Source organism: Ziziphus jujuba, chromosome 1 (genome assembly GCF_031755915.1).
Source record: "Ziziphus jujuba cultivar Dongzao chromosome 1, ASM3175591v1".
NCBI classification, from domain to species: domain Eukaryota; kingdom Viridiplantae; phylum Streptophyta; class Magnoliopsida; order Rosales; family Rhamnaceae; genus Ziziphus; species Ziziphus jujuba.
In genome coordinates this window covers 3028193-3046262 of record NC_083379.1, presented here as the reverse complement: position 1 = coordinate 3046262, position 18070 = coordinate 3028193, and the positions used below count along the sequence as shown (strand labels likewise).

General features: G+C 31.8%; 2 protein-coding genes across 6 annotated transcripts; both read right to left on the bottom strand.

Annotated features, from left to right (window-relative positions):
* Positions 1–5915: 5915 nt before the first annotated feature.
* On the bottom strand, positions 5916–10791 carry LOC107410287 (3-isopropylmalate dehydratase large subunit, chloroplastic-like). Of its 4 annotated transcripts, none has more exons than XM_016017712.4 (15): positions 10465–10787; positions 10252–10383; positions 9970–10140; positions 9463–9615; positions 9286–9354; positions 9062–9178; positions 8783–8857; positions 8535–8612; positions 8335–8430; positions 8122–8171; positions 7608–7662; positions 7283–7414; positions 6907–6954; positions 6620–6778; positions 5916–6332 (listed from the first exon to the last, which is right to left on the bottom strand). In XM_016017712.4, exons 1-15 carry the CDS (start codon positions 10504–10506, stop codon positions 6192–6194), a joined length of 1518 nt encoding a protein of 505 aa, XP_015873198.2. In that variant the 5' UTR covers positions 10507–10787; the 3' UTR covers positions 5916–6191. The 4 variants fall into 4 exon arrangements, 3 of the variants coding, with proteins under 3 accessions (XP_015873198.2, XP_024925354.2, XP_015873190.2); XM_025069586.3 differs by having other exon boundaries at positions 10252–10335; positions 10465–10786; XM_016017704.4 differs by having other exon boundaries at positions 10252–10386; positions 10465–10785.
* Positions 10792–12016: 1225 nt separating this feature from the next.
* On the bottom strand, positions 12017–18070 carry LOC107410237 (3-isopropylmalate dehydratase large subunit, chloroplastic-like). Of its 2 annotated transcripts, none has more exons than XM_016017653.4 (15): positions 17850–18070; positions 17609–17740; positions 17315–17485; positions 16654–16806; positions 16490–16558; positions 16265–16381; positions 15806–15880; positions 15349–15426; positions 15107–15202; positions 14666–14715; positions 14220–14274; positions 13998–14129; positions 13561–13608; positions 13280–13438; positions 12017–12463 (listed from the first exon to the last, which is right to left on the bottom strand). In XM_016017653.4, the coding sequence occupies exons 1-15, from the start codon at positions 17892–17894 to the stop codon at positions 12323–12325; spliced, it is 1521 nt and encodes a 506-aa protein (XP_015873139.2). In that variant the 5' UTR covers positions 17895–18070; the 3' UTR covers positions 12017–12322. The 2 variants fall into 2 exon arrangements, with proteins under 2 accessions (XP_015873139.2, XP_015873132.2); XM_016017646.4 differs by having other exon boundaries at positions 17609–17743; positions 17850–18069.

Genomic DNA, 18070 nt, shown 5'->3' with positions numbered 1-18070 from the left:
TAAAAAAAATTTAAAAAATATATAGTATAATATACCCAAATAAATAACTAAAAAAAAATTAAAAAAAAAAACAAATAGTCAATAGAGGTGAGATAGCATGGTTAGCCATGATACGAATTAATAATGGACGTCAATCATAACGACTATGATATCATATAATGGAAATCAATAATAATCTACTGTGTTAAAGCCCCCACCTATATTAACTTTTTTGAAAATGTTAAAAGTCTTTATTATTTATTTATAGTAAATTCTTCATCTCAAAATTCAATTAACTTTTATTTTTTTATTGGGTTTAAGGAAATCATTGAAAAAAATCATTGCCAGTGATGTCTCCAAGTTATATATAAATATAAATGTGAGTAAATTACACATTTAACTTCTGGTTTTTTAGTGGGATTACGGAAAATGTTTTTAATCATTGAAAAAAATCATTGTCAGTAATGTCTCCAAGCTATATATAAATATGGGTAAATTACACAAATGTACCTTGTAGTTTAAATCAGTAATGTCTCAAAGCTATATATAAATGTGGGTAAACTACACAAATGTACCTTGCAGTTTAAACCATTTGCACACAAACCATTCACTTTTTGCTTATTACACACACTCCTTTCTATGTTTGAGTTTTCTTGCAATGACCGCCCTCTTATTGCAATTTGTGTTCACAATGTCAGATTTTAAAAGTGAAATGACATTATCATCCCTCTTTATGCCATAAACGAAGCTATAAGACAGCGTATAGAGAGGGATTTTGTAGATTAAGGTCCCCAAAAGCTTCAGATTTCAGATTTTCTCAATTTGAATAATATATGTGAGAAAAATGGGTGTAAATCAAGTTCTTCAATTTATTTAATTAGGGAAGAAATCAATTGAGTAATTCAAACAAGTGATAATATAGAGTCCAATTTGGTGCTCAGATTTGTAAAGAAATACAAAGTTTGCAGGAAATTAATGGAGTATGAAAGATGGAAACCATCGACTGCAGAGGGTAAAACAGTATTAATATGCAGTGTCAAAGGTACTTTTGTCATTTTAAAAAATATTCATGCTTGACCACCTATTTAACAGTTTGACTGGCAGAAGGATGGTCAGTGCAACAAAACTCAAACATGAAGGGACTATGTGCAATAACTGAAAAAGTGAATGGTTTATGTGTAAAAAGTGTAAACAACGGGTGGTGTGTGCATAATTTAATCATATAAATATCAGTCTTAAGAAAGAAATGTAAAAGCGGAATATATTATCGGGAAATTTTTTCAATTGTTCTGTGGTTTTAGTATCCTTAAATCAATTATGTGAGAAAATAATTTTTTTCTTAACTTTATTTTTCACTTCAATCTCCCTTTTATCTTAATTATGATTTGAATATATATTATATATAGTTCTTTTTTTTTCTTTTTTTTGAAAGGACAAAAAATTTATAAAATATATTTTTAATTAACACAAATCAAGCGCAATTTTCAAAACTGAATTGCTGCATTATTAATTATTTGTAATATTCTATCTCATAACCAAATTTCACTTTTTTGGTTAATGAGAATTATTCCTTTATATGTCGTCAGGGAATTATATTAGCAGTCACAAAAATTATCATCTTAAAAAGTTAAAATAATATCAATAGTATTTATTTCTTTATTTTAGAAGTCCATTCATTATTTATGTTATTAATATATCTTCTTCTTCTTGTCTTTTTTTTTTTTTTTTTTTTTTGGTCCCAAAGAAATTGTATTTCAACCGACATACCACGCGCTTCAAAGTTAGACAAGGTAGGCTAAATCACGGGAATTTTTTCCTTTTGTGAACACAATAAGAGTCATATATGAACTCCCTTTGTCCAAAATTATGAATGGTTCATAAATTATAATCATAAATGCAATATTGTCACGTTGATCATTCAGCCTATTCACCCCAAAAAAAAAAAAAAAATGATCATGTAGCCTAAATAATTTGAAAAGATATATCTAGTTTGGTAGGATTTCAAATCATGCTATGACATCGTATTGGCAGGTTTAATCCAATAGTAAAAATACTACTGAAAATACATTTCAAATTTTTGGATCAAAGTTTGATGTGGCAGACTCTCACAATTGTAATTTATGTAGATAAATATATATATATATATATATATATAAACAAAACTCTATACCCTATCTCATAAATGCCAGTTTAAAATGTGTTTTTGTAATTGACCCTATAAATGTCAGTTTCAGAAGCTGAAGTGCCACTATCAGTTGAGAAAGAAATGTGAAAGTAAAATATATTCTCGGGAAAACTTTTCAAGTGTTTTGTGGTTTTAGACTTTTAGCATCCTAAATCAATTATGTGAGAAAACAATTTATCTATTTATTATTATTTTTTTCCCCCCAATCCCTCTCTCTCTTAATTAGGTATGCAATTTTAAAACTGAACTGCATTATAAAATATTGTAATATTCTATCCCATACCAAATTTCACCTTTCTTTTTTATGAGATTTACTACTCCATTTCTTCAGAAACTATAATAACAGTCACAAAAAGTATCATCTTAAAATAAGAACAATATTATTTATTTATTTTAGATGTCGAATTGTTGGTTACATATATATATATATATATATAGATAGAGTTGCTGTAGAGAGGACTGGTTTCCTCTGTTAGGTGTGTTGGCACCTTTTTTGAAAAAAAAAAAAAAAAAAAGGGAAAACAGCAATTTCTCATAGCAATTTCTTTCTCTCTCCCGCCCATCATTCTACCATTTCAATTAAACGGTGTGTTTCCATCTTTTTTGAAGGAAAAAAAAAAAAAAAAAAAACAAAATGCGTTTTCTCCTTTTCTCCGTCCAGTACTGTTTTTTTTTTTTTTGTTTTTCTTTTTTAGATCTCTAAACTAGAACCAGCTCCAGCTTTTCTTCCTTTTTTTCCTCGCACCCAGTTTTAACTTTTTTTTTTTTCACCCACTTGCCGGCCAGCAATCACATAGTATTTTCAGATTTTTTTTTTTTTTATTCTGTATTTTGATCTGCTTAGATTTTTTATTTTTCAATAATCTATAATATGTGTTTGTTTTTTTTTTTTTTTTTCTTTTACGTTTATTTTTTAGTGCGTTTGTTGCTTGCTTATTTGAGTGCATTTTTTACTCTTTTGCCAAGAGTAACAAAGGTCTCAGCTCTCAAGCGAGGAGACATAAGAAAATATGTACCTTCTTCAAAATCAACTTAAAAGGTATTTAATTTAAATATAAAATGTATATTAATTTAACATAAAAAAATGTTTTGCTTTTTTTTTATTTCTTAAAAAAAAAAAGATGCCACCGCACCTAACAGAGAAAAGAAACTGCAGTTGATGGTACACTCCAAGACATGTGCACCAGTCCTTTCTGCAGCAACTCTCTCTCTCTCTCTCTATATATATATATATATATGTTTGTATAGTCAACAAGGGCGGAGCCAAGATTCCATTTTTAGGGGGGCCAAGTTACAAACTTTTTTTAATCTCTGATTTTTATTTATTTTGAATGTTCAAATGTTATTGATGATATAGTTTTTCTACCATATCTATAATCCCTAAAAAAAATTTGATAACTAGTTTTTATAAACTTTTATATAATTTATTTTATTTTAAGGTTTAGATAGATCTATTAGAAAATTTCATTCAGTTTGTTTCCAAAAAAAAAAAGGAAAAATTCTATTGGAATAATATAAGAGAATATACTTTAATGGATAAAATTGATAACCAACAAAAACTAAGATATTTGTTTTAAAAATGATAACAATCAAATAAAAATATAATTTAACAGATAAAATGTCAATAGTGAACTAAAAGATAAAGTAACGAAAAATAAAAATTTTCCAAAATACTACCTATTAATCACAAAAGGACATTACATTAATTTTTTTCCACTAAACCATAAGTATACTATAAATAAAAAAATATATAAATCAAAATTTTCATTACTTTAACTAAATTTTCTAATTATTAATAAAAAAAAATAAATATTGTAATTTGGAATAAAAACTAATTTATATAGATATTGTATATCAATTTAGTGGGGCCAAATATATTATTTAAGACAATAATACAACTATCATGCTAAAAAAAATTCAAAAAATAATATATATTAAAAAATAAAATAAAATCGTTAGGGGAGCCATGATCCCTAGGCCATAAGTAGTCCTGGCTTTAATAGTCAAACTTATATTAGAATGATATAATGTTCATTATATTAAAGGTTGGAATTAGAAATTTAAAAGTAGTAAAAAATAGATTTAATGACATATTAAAATTTTATTTAATTAAAATAAACTATATCAAAATTTAACAATTGATAAGTATAATTTTAAATTTTAAACTTTATGGGATCTTAAGGTTCAAAAATAAAATTTTAACATTAATTGTGATGTTAAAGATCTAATTTGTTTATATCAATTTTTTTTTTCTTGGTCTCAAAGAAATTCTATTTCAACCAACATAAGACACGCTCCCAAGTTAGAATAGGTGGAGTGATGGAAGAAAATTATTATAAATGTCTAAATGATAAAAAAAGTTTAGAAAAAAAAATAATAAGAGGTGGATGTGAACTTCCTTTGTCCAAAATCACAAATCATAATCATAAATGCAATACTGTCACATTGATCATGCAGCCTCAATAATGTCGAGATATATATGATTTGCCAGGATTTCAAATCATGCTATCATATCGGTAGCTTTGGCAGACATTCATCTCTCCCAATTGTAATATATGTTGATCAAGATAAAAAAATAATAATAATACAATAATAAAACTAAAAAAAAAAAAATACCATATGCCCCATCTCATTTATCATGTCGATCATTTCCCATACATTTATCTTCATCATATATATATATATATATATATGCTTACAGAGATGATATTTTACCAAGAAAAAAATCTAATCACAAAAATGATATAATCATATATAGTGGTCACCGTTTTATTTAACTTTTATGTTAATCATGACCACTATATATGATCATGTCATTTTTGTGATTAAATTTTTTTCTTGGTAAAATGTCATCTCTGTAAGCATATATATATATATATATATATAATATCCATATGCTTACAAAAATGATGTGATCATATTTATAGTGACAAGATATTTTTGTTTCGAAATCGAAATTTAATTGGCTACATAAATGTTGCCATGAAAAACATATTTTGATATCCATTACCATACACACACTTATATTGGATTTTGATATGCTGGAAACTTCTATTATATACTTTGTGCTAAGATTGTAGATTTGAGGCTATACCTAGCGCCTGAAAAACTAGCCTATACGTTTGGATATGTTGAAAAGATCGATTTTGAAACGGTATGTATAATTTGTTGGTGTAACAAATCTTTGGAATTAATGCGGAAGTCCAAGTGCAAGTTTGCCATGGAACACATTCTAAAGGAAACTTTTGGGAGGTACTTAAAGCTTGTTGTAAGAAAGTCTTAACTCCACGGAATAAAGTCTCTAAAGATGGAATAGCCAACATAAAGTCTGAAATAAAGTCTCTGAAGTCTGAAATAGCTCCGAATAAGTCCAAAATAAAGTCTGAAAAGATGGATGAAATTGAAACATTTTTCAATGTTTTTGTGCCCGGCTATGTGACTTACATGCAGAATTTGGGTTCTAGACTAAAGAATAATATATACTTTTCATAGAAAAATAATTTGATGGGAATTTAACTATACTGTTGGGACCTGTGAAAATTTTCCTGCATGACTGCCTACACATAACCCCCAGTGCCAAAAAGTTGTTGCTCATAAGCACCCAAAAAAAACATTCAAAAATCAACAACAGCAAAGCTTGATCCATTGCAATTCTACTATTTCTTTAAACAGAGATCCTTTGCTCCTACTATTACTGGCTTAGATTTTTATGTGAATAATCCAATAGGCTTCTCTCAGTTGGATAAAAAACTGAAAAACAAAAATAGTCATTAGATTTCATAAAAAGTAGATCATAATTCACAATGGTTATCATACAAAACCAAAATGCCAGTCATCTTTCCCTACATACCCTCACCATTTATTTGAAATAGGGTACCAACGTCACAATATGTATTGGCATTTTTATATGGATATGATAATCCACTATCAATATTTAGCTCCATCTTTTACCACTTGATTTACAGCAGTAACAGTAGAAATACAACATACAATAATGTTCATGGAAATCATGTGTTATATATATTGGCTAGTGCAAGAATTTTCGGGGATCAGTGACGAAACCAGTCAGAGCAGATGCTGCTGCTGTGTATGGGGAGGCAAGATATATCTGGCCTTCCTTGTGTCCCATTCGGCCAGGGAAGTTCCTGTTTGTTGTTGACACACATACCTGTGCCCATCTCTCAACAGTTAGATATAAATGATAATGGACAAGAAATTAATTACAAGGATATCGATGGTAAAGATTTATGATTTTCCAAACCAACTAAATTCTCATTTGCTACCATGGTTAATTGTTCAAGCAACTTTTAAATTCTGTATTTATATTAACCTTTTTTTCAATGATTATAACTGTAACATATTATTTTACTTTCATGTCAGAAAAGGTCAAGCCAGGTTGAGTAGCCAGTGTTATGCTTTTCAAAAGAGAAAAGAGAGAAATATAAAAAAACTTGCCTGTGGTACATTCATACGTGCATAAGTGTCTCTAGGGCCACCCATACAAGCAGCACAACTAGGATTTGCAGGTGTATCACAACCAGCTTCCTCAAATATTTGAGAACAGGTTTTCCCGCCAGATCCTGGTACTGGAAGACTATAAATGTCCACCCAAACCTGTAAAAATTTCGAGGTACAAAATCAAAAGTATATTGATAAACGAATTTATTCGAATCCCCAAAAATCCTGAACTATTTGCAAGTCCAATCATTTGAAAACTAACTTAAATATGTAGCATTACTTACCTTTTGAGTAGCAGGGACAAGGAAGGTAGGAACTTTGACCTTTTTTCCCTGCAGTTACAAAAAGTACATTTTTAAGCCTAAGAAGATTTAGGTAAGTTATATAACTGTATATATCATATATGTATATATATGGAAGCAAAAGAATTATTTCTCAAGATGACAGAAGTCACTTGGCATTATATCAGCCTACAGGGGACTTTGAACCACTCCTACATTTCAGGGAATTGGAGAGGATATAGTGTGAGAGAAAGCTACCTCAGTTCAAATGGTCTATACGTAGGCCACTAGACCTCTGATGGACCACAATACTTGCATCACCATATGATAATGATCGATATTCAATTATCTATATAATATAGGACTAGAGATAACTTACTGAAGCTAGGAAGACTTTTGCTGCAGCAAGAAAATCCTCTGTTTTACCACCAGTACAAGATCCAATATATACTCTATCAATTTTCACATCTTTGCATTCTCTAGCTAAAGCACGATTGTCAGGAGAATAAGGCTACACAAACCAATTGGCCAAATTAGTCATAGTTAAAATTTTAAAATAAATAAATAAATAAGTGAAGCATAAATAGAAATCTGTGGAGATAAAGGATAGACTAATATATATGTCAGAATTCAAGTGCATATATAAATTGTATGTATTCATATTTTACAATTCTTCCCAATTAAAATAGTATAAAACCACCCACCTTTGCCACCAAAGGCTCCAGTTTTGAGATGTCAAATCTATACTCAGAAAGAAATCTATGTGAAAGAGAAATAGACTAGTCAGTATAATTGATTTACATCCTAAGAGAAACGAATATTAAATAGGTCAGAAGAAGATGAAGGGATTAATTGGAGTATTCCCATCTTGAAGATTATCCTGTAATGACTAATAACAAGTCTAAATGCTACTCTTGCCATTGAGCTTTTTGGTGAATATTTGCATTTTTAGGCCACTAGTTGAAATTCCAATTATTCGGTATTTGCCAAACTACAGATGATCTCCTTTCACTTGGAGAGAATTCATGGCCATCAGTATTTGTTAAATTAAGAAAAAAAAAAAAAGAAAAAAGGTATATATATATATATATATTTTTTTTTAATTTGAAGTTGAAATATAAAATATTGAATAAAAATTAACATAAATAGGTTTAGAAAAACTTGACTACAAATGAGTAGGAGATTATCCGAAGCGAAATCATATAATCAGAAAGATACCTTGCATTCTCATCACTGTATAAAGGTTCATAGGCTACAGATGTCTTATCCTGTGCAGAACAAAAGATCAAATCAATACACAGATCAAGTCAATACACAGAAAATATATTCATTCAAAATACCTACTATTAATATGAAGATGAACCCAAAACCAAGCCTAAAATGTTGTTGCCACCAGGTTCTGAATCATATCAGATGATCTACCGCCCTTACCTCAAGAAACTTATGAGTAGTTCCATCTGCAGGGACAACACCATTCTTCCCACCAGCTTCAATAACCATGTTGCACAAAGTCATCCTTTCTTCCATCTGTCCAGTAACTTAATCAACAATTATCAACAATTAAAGTTGATATAAGGAATTCTTACATGAACTCCCTACTTGTATAAAGCCTTTTTTCAAAATGTACTTACACTTAAACTTTCAACGGCCGTGCCAACAAACTCCATAGTTTTATAAGTTGCACCGGAGACAGATATTTCACCGATAATCTGCAAGTAGGAAATCAGTTATCAAAAGGACAAAATAGAACCAGGGAAGCTATGACCAGAAGACCATTAGGCTTTTCCTGTGGTATGTTTTACATTTCAGCAATATATTTACCAATGAACATCTAAATATTCAAAGGACAGGAAAATATAAAGATTTGGTTTAAACTTACTTGCAAAATCAAATCTTTAGCAAGAACATAATCTGGCATTTCACCATCCAGTACAAACCGGAGAGTAGGGGGCACCTGAAAATTAAAAGGACAAGAACATACAGAAAGCAGTTTGTACGGATCAACAACTAATTCAAGAGATGCAAACGCTGAGGCACAATATGGAAGCATATCGGACAAAGGGACCCTAAATTTTGTTATAACATTTATATGAAAAGTCCTGAATAATGAATATATACAAAACATGCATAAGAAAACAAAACTTCAAGATTTACAAACCTTGAGCAGAAGCTTCCCAGTGCCCAATACGAACCCTGCATCGGTAATACCAATTCCAGTAGCAAATTGGCCAAATGCTCCAGCAGTACAGGTGTGAGAGTCTGTGCCTAGCAGGACCTAGAAACCATATAAATGGGTTTAATAGCTAGTCTGGAATATAAATTTATGGAAATGTAAGAAGGAAAAGGAATCAAATAAAATTCTTTGCAATAAAGATACTGAACCTCTCCAGGCCTGCAATGACCTTCTTGAGCAAGAGCAATATGGCAAACACCTTTGTAATCCGGGTTAGCCTGTCAAATCATAAACAAGAACTTAAATTCAGCATTAAGTAAACTGAGAATTAATAAAAACATATAAATTAGATTATAAGATGGACCTAGAATAATAGGAAACCATACCCTAAAGTCACTCAGATCGTTAATATCATAAAAGTACTTGATGTTTTGTTCTAAGGAGAAATCCCTCAAGATATCCACATTACGATTTGCACGTTCATCGCTTGTAAATATATAATGATCAGGTATGATCACAATCTTTTCCGGGTCCCAAACCTTAAAAGAAATTGAGCATTTATTGAATGTTAGAGAAAACAACTTGGAAACTTGGCGTTTTTGAAAGCATATCACGGTGTGTATTGGTTGAAAAATAAATCATACCGTCAAGCTCAAAGCAGAGCAACAAGATTGTAACAATGCTTAGAAAGTAATCAAACATATTAAGATGTTGTTGAGAAATGAGATGCATGATATTTTTTATTGAACCATGTTACTCGTTATCTCTCACAAGTTTCAAAATATGAACTTATTAATTTTTTTTTCCTTTCCAATTATAACAGTAAATCAGCATAATCTGTGTCCAAAACTGAACTCCTATATGCAGAACAGAGAACTGTAAGGATCAAGTACCTTTGCATCCTGGCCGAACTCTTTCTTGAAGACTCCGAAACAACCAGCACCACATACATCGTGCGTCATGAAAACATCGACATTAACCCAAACATTCTCACCTGGGATCAACTTGGTTTTCTCAGAGGCCCTAGCCAAGATCTTCTCAGTCATCGTCATCCCAGTCTTAACCTGAAAACAATCAAACATAGATGTCACCAAGTTTAGCAACAAAAGAGTTAAGAAACCATCATCACAGAAGTCACTAAATCAATGAAAAAAAAAAAAAAAAAAGAAGTCAACGGAGCCAGTTGTGGCTGGCTTGCGTTCTGCTTGTTGCGGTGACATGACCGAACAAATTTTCTTGGAGCTACTTCTCTCATATCTCTGAAGGAAAAGTGGCCATGACAAAGAGAAAGCAGAGTGATTAATCTCCTTCTGAGACACAAAAATAAGAGTCAGCAAAGAATAGAAAATAAGACTTGTATATTGGTCGTGAGTAGTAGTAAAATAAACCTTGTTGATGAAAGATGTGGATATTGGAGCAATAGAAGCCATGGATGAAGAAGAATGCAGGGAGCAGCAAGATTTTACTGTTTTCCGTGATGACCCTTCTGAAGCAAATTGATCATCAACTAAGGAAACCTATGTTGGAATACAAATGTGCATTTGCTTCTTTCAAGTTGACTGTTTATTACTTTATTGCAATATAGGTAAGATATTTCTCAGCTGTTACTTGAGTAGTGTAGCCATTGAGATTTCGACAGCTTAAATTGAACAGTCGACTCTTGTATATGCTAAGCTATAATTTGGGACGTCGTTACAGCTGGTGCATTATCTTTGGAGGGAATATGGAGTCTACGATGAACTTACAATGCCATGTGTATATATATGTGTCTCTCAAATTGCTCTTTTTGGAGGGAATAAGAAAAGTTTATGATTTCTGCTGAAGAAAAGAATGAAAAGAAAAGTCCAATAATAAATAATTATAGAAATAAATTCATTTATATAGTATTTAAAAAAATAAAAATTAATTTATGTTTTTGGTTTCATGAAAGAAAAAGACACAAGCTAACCGATAAAAAATTGGAAAAAAAGCTTCAAGAAACTAAACCTAACCTAAATTTTAGAAGAACAATAGTGTAGCCATCAAAGTTCACATTTTGGATGATTGTCCCATTTATCTTCCCAATCTTAAGTTCAGTTTTAATACACAAAATAGTTTAACCTAACTCTCTCGTTTTCACTTTAAAAATAACATATAATATTAAATGAGATTTTAGCCTTCTAAGAAAACAATTTTATATAATTTTAATCTTATCTACCACACATGTCCTCAAGTCAAGTATGTTTTAATTCACCCAAAAAAAAAAAAAAAAAAAAAAAAGAAAAGTTTAAACTGTTAAAGGATATAAATATTGTTGCACATACCCATTAGCCTAAAAATAAAAAAATAAAAAAATAAAAAAAATAAAAAAATAAAAAAGAAGAAGGTAATAATAATCCGTCGGCAGCTGCAGCTTAAGCTTTTCTTCTCCACTTTCATAAATGTTTATCTACTCGTATAATTTATAATTGATACATGCAAAAGCAAGATTCCATGAAGCTTTTCGTCAACTGTGGTTATAGGACACTACGTATTTGTTGCACCCTCCCACTCAATCTTGAAACAACTTTTCCTAGTTGAAGTTCATCTATTGGAGCCAGAAGGGACCCAAATTCAATTTGTTCAATTTTCCACTGCTGTTATTTTTTTAAAACAATACGTACGGATTTTGAAATAAAAACACAAAAAATATTGTGGGTTTTGCTTTCCTTACCCAATAGATTTTCCCTGAGTTGCTAAAGCACATGCATAATATTTTGCGATATTACTACTTCTATTGCATGCCCAGTCTACTTGACTGACTTGATCCATCATGTTCATGGGGAAGCGTCAAATTAAAGCTTCCACAGAAAAGAGTATAAAGGAGAAATAGAGTTTGGGAAATTTCTTTCTTTGGCCAGCGGTTTATGCGGGGAATAAACTGAAACGCCTCTCTCAGCTGAATGAATACTGAACGTAAAGTAGACAATAGAATTCATACACTAAATCATCATTCTCATACGGTAACTATACAAGACCATATTTTCAGTTATTTTTTCTAACATACTCCAGCTATTTATTTCCTTCTTGTAGCCATCAAAACACTCAAAAACAAGTTTATACGGTGAATTGCACATAAATAATACAGTACAACCTCCTAATATGGAATCTCTGGGGTGGGTGTGTGACAACCCACTTTTCATTTTCAGATCCATGTTCTAGCATCTAACTTTGAAAAATACAGTAGAAAGAAACACATACAATGTGATGAGAATTATGAGTCATAGTCTAGTGCAAGAATTCTCTGGGATCGGTGACATAACCAGTCAAAGCAGATGCTGCTGCTGTGTATGGGGAAGCAAGATATATTTGGCCTTCCTTATGTCCCATTCGGCCAGGGAAGTTCCTGTTTGTTGTTGACACACATACCTGTGACCATTCAACCACTCCCAATAGTTAGATATAATGGACAATGGACCAAAAGTCATATACCTTATCTAAACATCACCATAACAAATTACAGAGACATCCATGGTAAAACCTTATGATTTTCCACACCAACTAAATGCCAATAACAGAATATAAAAGAGTGAGCATATCAACCACACACATCACATTTGATGGGTATAGATAACCCCATGAGCAACAATAATCATAAAGAAAATAAAGAACTAGTTAAGGTGGAGTGCTTTACTTGAAAAACATGTTCGGATTGCGGATGCGTAATATATAAACACCTTGAGATAGTGATAAATAGTTATTTATGAGGCCAACTTGCTCTAGCACATTTAGAACATTCCATCTTTATTTTGCAGGATTTATAAAAGAGATGAAGTCTTTTGGCATCACATAAATGTAATGTAAAGAAAATAAGAACAGGCAGTGTATTAGAGTGAACTTCATAAACTGATGTTTAAAGTTTTGAAACCGAGAGGCATGTAAACATTGAGAATCCTTCTTACAAGCATAGTAAAAGGGCTCATAAGACAAGAATCACATTGATGTCCCCTACAATCCTTCGTCATCTAGATTGGCTAATATTATTCAATATTCCTATGGTGAGCATTAGGAGCCTTCCATGACCAAGTGTTCCAACAGTTATTATATTCTGTAGTTCCATTGACTTCTGATCAATGATACTACTGAAATACGATTTGCTTCCACAGAAGAAAAGATCTAGTAAGGTCCAATGTCATGCTTCCTAAAAATATCCATATGTAAAAGAAACAACAAAATAAAACTTGCCTGAGGTACATTCATGCGTGCATAAGTGTCTTTGGGGCCACCCAAACAAGCACCACAACTAGGACTTGCAGGTGTATCACAACCAGCTTCCTCAAATATCTGGGAGCAGGTTTTGCCACCAGATCCTGGTACTGGAAGACTATAAAGGTCCATCCAAACCTGTAAATTTCAGGGTACAAAGTAAAAATTGATGATAGATGAATTTATTCTGTTCACAAAATCCTAAATTATTTGTAAGTACGATAATTTGAAAATGTACTTCATTATGTTGCGTTACGAACCTTTTGAGTAGCAGGGACAAGGAATGTGGGAACTTTGACCTTTTTGCCCTGCAATTATGCAAAATACACTTTTTTAGTTGAAACCAAAACAGGGGAATGGGAAGGGGGCAATCCAATCAAAGTATAAGTAAAGTTTGAAACTAGTTCAGGCTCAGATAATCTCCAACATACACATGTACACACACGTTTAAATGCATATGTACATAACATGCACAGATATATGTACATGCATGCCTACATATGTGTCTATCTTTAGGTGCCACTTACTCATGAATCCATGCCTTAATGGGACTTAAAGCGATTATTAGATGAGAAAAAGCTAACTCCATTTCAGTATTCCATACATTGAATGAACCTCTAATGGACCAAAACACTTACATCACTATAAAGTAGCAATACAGCATTACTCATGTTATATAGGATTAGAGAAAACTTACTGAAGCTAGAAAAACTTTTGCTGCAGCAAGGAAATCCTCCGTTTTACCACCAGTACAAGATCCAATATATACTCTATCAATTTTCACATCTTTACACTCTCTAGCTAAAGCACGATTGTCAGGAGAATGAGGCTGCACAAATACATTGAAACTGGCTAAATTACTCATAGGAAGAAGCAAAAACAGAAATATGCAATATAAAAGACAAACCAATTAACTCACCTTTGCCACCAAAGGCTCCAGTTTTGAGATGTCAAATCTATACTCGGAAAGGAATCTACATGAAAATAAAAATAAAGTGGTTAATACAATTGATTCTAAAACCTAAATAAACAAATATTACTTAGGTCATCATAGAAGATTGAAGGATTATCACATTCATATCTTAAATACTTATACAGATCAATAACTTTCACTCATAACAAAGCTACGATGAAGGATATTTTATGTCTTTTAAAAATAAATATATATACATATATATGTATATAATGGCTAAAAACAACTATCAACTTTCCACTTTGACTCAATTCATGGCCAAAATGCCGGACTGAATTTAAAAAATACTTTTTCGCTTTCAAAGTTATTATGTGACAAATGAATAAATAACACAACCAGAATTAGCAAAACCCGACTATAAATGAGTGAGAAATATTCTAGAGCAATTATACCTAGCCTTCTCGTCACTGTATACAGGTACATAGGGCGTAGATGTCTTATCCTGCATAGAACAAAAGACCAAAACAGAAGTCCATGTCAGACAACAAAAATTACTGATGCAAAGAAAATGTGTTCACTGCAAACCACACGTGACAGAGTTAAAAAATTTATGCCAAGGTGACACCTTATGCTTTCCCATGTCATTGGTAAGGACCATAAGGTGCACTCCCAACAATAGTTTTGACAAACAGTGATTGCTTTGGTTATGTTTCTACACTAGTTAATCCACCTATTCTAAATTGGAACCTTCAAAATTATAAAACATATGCAGAATACTCATAAAAATACTGATGCACTCTCTAGCCTACTAACAATAAATCCAAGTTTCCAAGTTTATTGCTTGCAGGTTTTAAACATATCTAATGATCTACCTAATGATCTACCGCCCTTACCTCAAGGTACTTATATGTAGTACTATCTGCAGGGACAACACCATTCTTCCCACCAGCTTCAACAACCATGTTGCACAGAGTCATCCTTTCTTCCATCTGCCCAGTTCAAAGGATAAATACAATTGAATATACATGGAAAAGCAGTCAGTTTCTGAAAAAAAAAATATATATATATATATATATATAAGAAAAATTCAAATGTACTTACTACTTGCAGTGAAGCTTTTTCAGAATTTACTTACACTTAAACTTTCAACTGTTGTACCAACAAACTCCATGGCTTTATATGTTGCACCAGCAACAGATATTTCACCAATAATCTGCAAGATGGTAATCAATTATCCACAGAACAAATAGTAAAAAGGGAAGCTATAACAAAGCAGGCTATGAGGCTTTCCCATGAGAGTTGTATATTTCATAAGTATACCCAATTGAACAACTAAGGTTTTTGTTACCTAACATTTCTGTTTATGATTCCTTTTCTAATACGATTTATAATAACCATTTATGATCTTAACTGCTTGTTTAAAAATAATCTTAAAATAAACCCAAAAAAAAAAAAAAAAAAACATAAACATTTACATGTACATCAACAAGCTAGAAAATTTTAGGCTCGTTTTAACAAAATGATACATTTTCTAGACATTTTATGAAATGTGGATATTCAAAGGAAACAAAATACTGAGTTTAGGAACTTACCTGTAAAATCAAATCTTTAGCTAGTAAGTAATCTGGCATTTCACCATCCATTACAAATCGGAGAGTCGGAGGCACCTGAAAATTAAAGGGGCAAGAAAATCACAGACAATTAAATCAGAGAAGTATGAAAGTAAAACAAACACAATTGTACAGAAAATATGATATTCAAGCATTAAAATCTGGCAAACACATATAGCTTGTAAGCAGAAAACAACTCGTACTTTGTTCTATTTTTCTACTATTTAGTTTCCTGTTTTCCATGTAGCAAGTCGATTTCACCATTTTTGAAATAAGGATCCAAGTAGTATCTTAAATCTAAGAGACCAGAGAATATGCAATACCGACTTTTACAGGAGAATGGCACTCAAAGCACGTTACACTATTTAATTTAACACTATTTAACAATAATATATAAAATGCCAAAAGAAGATAAAAGATGAAACCTCAAAATTTACAAACCTTGAGCAGAAGCTTCCCAGTACCCAATACGAAACCTGCATCAGTGTTACCAATTCCAGTAGCAAATTGGCCAAATGCTCCAGCAGTACAGGTGTGGGAGTCTGTACCTAACAGAACCTAGAAACCAAAGAAGGGGTTTACAACCTGGTCTGAAATATAAATATATAAAAATTGTGAAAGGAAAAAAAAAAAAAAAGTTGATCAATTTAACAAAGAAACTGTTACCTCTCCAGGCCTGCAATGACCTTCTTGGGCAAGAGCAATATGGCAAACACCTTTGTAATCCGGGTTAACCTGATAAATGATAAACCAGAACTTATATTCAGGATTAAATAACAAGAGAATAAAACATATAGATCAAATTTTAAAAGCACAGTACAAAACCATACCTTAAAGTTACTCAAATCTTTAATATCATAAAAGTACTTGATATTTTGTTCTGTGCAGAAATCCCTCAAGATATCAACATTACGATTTGCACGTTCATCACTTGTAAATATATAATGGTCAGGTATGATTACAACCTTCTCCCGGTCCCAAACCTTAAGTAACAACACACTTATTAAATATTTTAAATAACATAACACAATATTTATTCATCAAGAAAAAAATAATAATAACATTTAACTCAAAGCATAGGAATAAGATTCTAGTAATAAGGACAAAGAAATGCATCATATTAAGATTCATTTACTAGTAAAAAAATGCAACCTCGCATTGTTAAAAACAGAGATACACATAGTACATATTACATCAATTAATTGTTGGGGATTTAGGCTGAAGTAGCTGAGTATAGTCAAAACCTAGTTTGTCATAACTTCAGATTTTAAAGATACGAACTTTTCCATGTTCTTGCTGCCATTAACTTTAAACTGACATTCAGTGGAACCAAGCCACTTTATAAAAATGTTTTGAAAATAGCAAAAAATTCAAAACAAACATAACATTTCCGCTTCATAATCAGTAATCACTATAATCATTTTCCAATTGAAATCCAATAAAACAATTAACCCATATACCACAGAAAGCGCCCCAACAAGAATCAAGTACCTTTGCATTCTGGCCGAACTCTTTCTTGAAGATTCCAATAGAACCAGGGCCACAAACATCATGTGTCATCAAAACATCAACATTTACCCAGACATTGTCACCTGGGCTCAACTGGGTTTTCTCAGAGGCCCTAGCCAAGATCTTCTCGGTCATCGTCATCGCCGTCTTGACCTGAAAGCAATCAAAACCCATCATCAAAATCAACCCAAAAGAAAGGGAAAAAAAAAAAAATCTAAGACGCCATCAAAGCACAAGGCATTAAATGACGAAGAACAAACGAAGAAAAGAATTAACCGAGCCAGTGGTGGCGGGACTGCGTTCTGATTGTTGCGGTGCCATAACCGAACAAATTTTCTTTGGGATGGTTCTCTTGCATCTCTGAAGGGAGAGTGGCCGTGACAAAGAAAAAGCAGAGAGATCCAACTCCTTCTGAGACCCAAATACAAGAGGAAAAAAATTACCTTTTGTAGTAAATAAAAAAATAAATGAAAGGGAGAAAAATGATTATGGGTGTGAAAAATTGTAAAAAAGAAACCTTGTTGATGAAAGATGTGGAAGTTGGAGCGATAGAAGCAGCCATGGATGTAGAATGGTGGGAGTTCTGAGATTTTCCTGAGTTTCTGGCAACAGACCGAAGTCTCTCAACAACTTAAAGGCGGCGGCTTGATGAAGAGATTGATTGAAATAGGCACCGTGGAGACCTCACGCTGCAATCCCAAGTTCGGTTTTGTTTGTTTGACCCCGACAAGAAGAAAA

What these genes read in the sequence shown, in the direction of transcription:
- LOC107410237 (XM_016017646.4), bottom strand. Translation starts at nt 17,894, where the DNA reads ATGGCTGCTTCTATCGCTCCAACTTCCACATCTTTCATCAACAAG. An exon ending in CCACATCTTTCATCAACAAG is followed by an intron (nt 17,744 to 17,849) that starts GTTTCTTTTTTA and finishes TTTGGGTCTCAG; the next exon opens with AAGGAGTTGGATCTCTCTGC. An exon ending in CTAAAGATTTGATTTTACAG is followed by an intron (nt 15,427 to 15,805) that starts GTAAGTTCCTAA and finishes ACCATCTTGCAG; the next exon opens with ATTATTGGTGAAATATCTGT.
- LOC107410287 (XM_016017704.4), bottom strand. Translation starts at nt 10,506, where the DNA reads ATGGCTTCTATTGCTCCAATATCCACATCTTTCATCAACAAG. An exon ending in AGTTCGGCCAGGATGCAAAG is followed by an intron (nt 9,616 to 9,969) that starts GTACTTGATCCT and finishes ATTTCTTTTAAG; the next exon opens with GTTTGGGACCCGGAAAAGAT. An exon ending in TTGTCCCTGCTACTCAAAAG is followed by an intron (nt 6,779 to 6,906) that starts GTAAGTAATGCT and finishes AAATTTTTACAG; the next exon opens with GTTTGGGTGGACATTTATAG.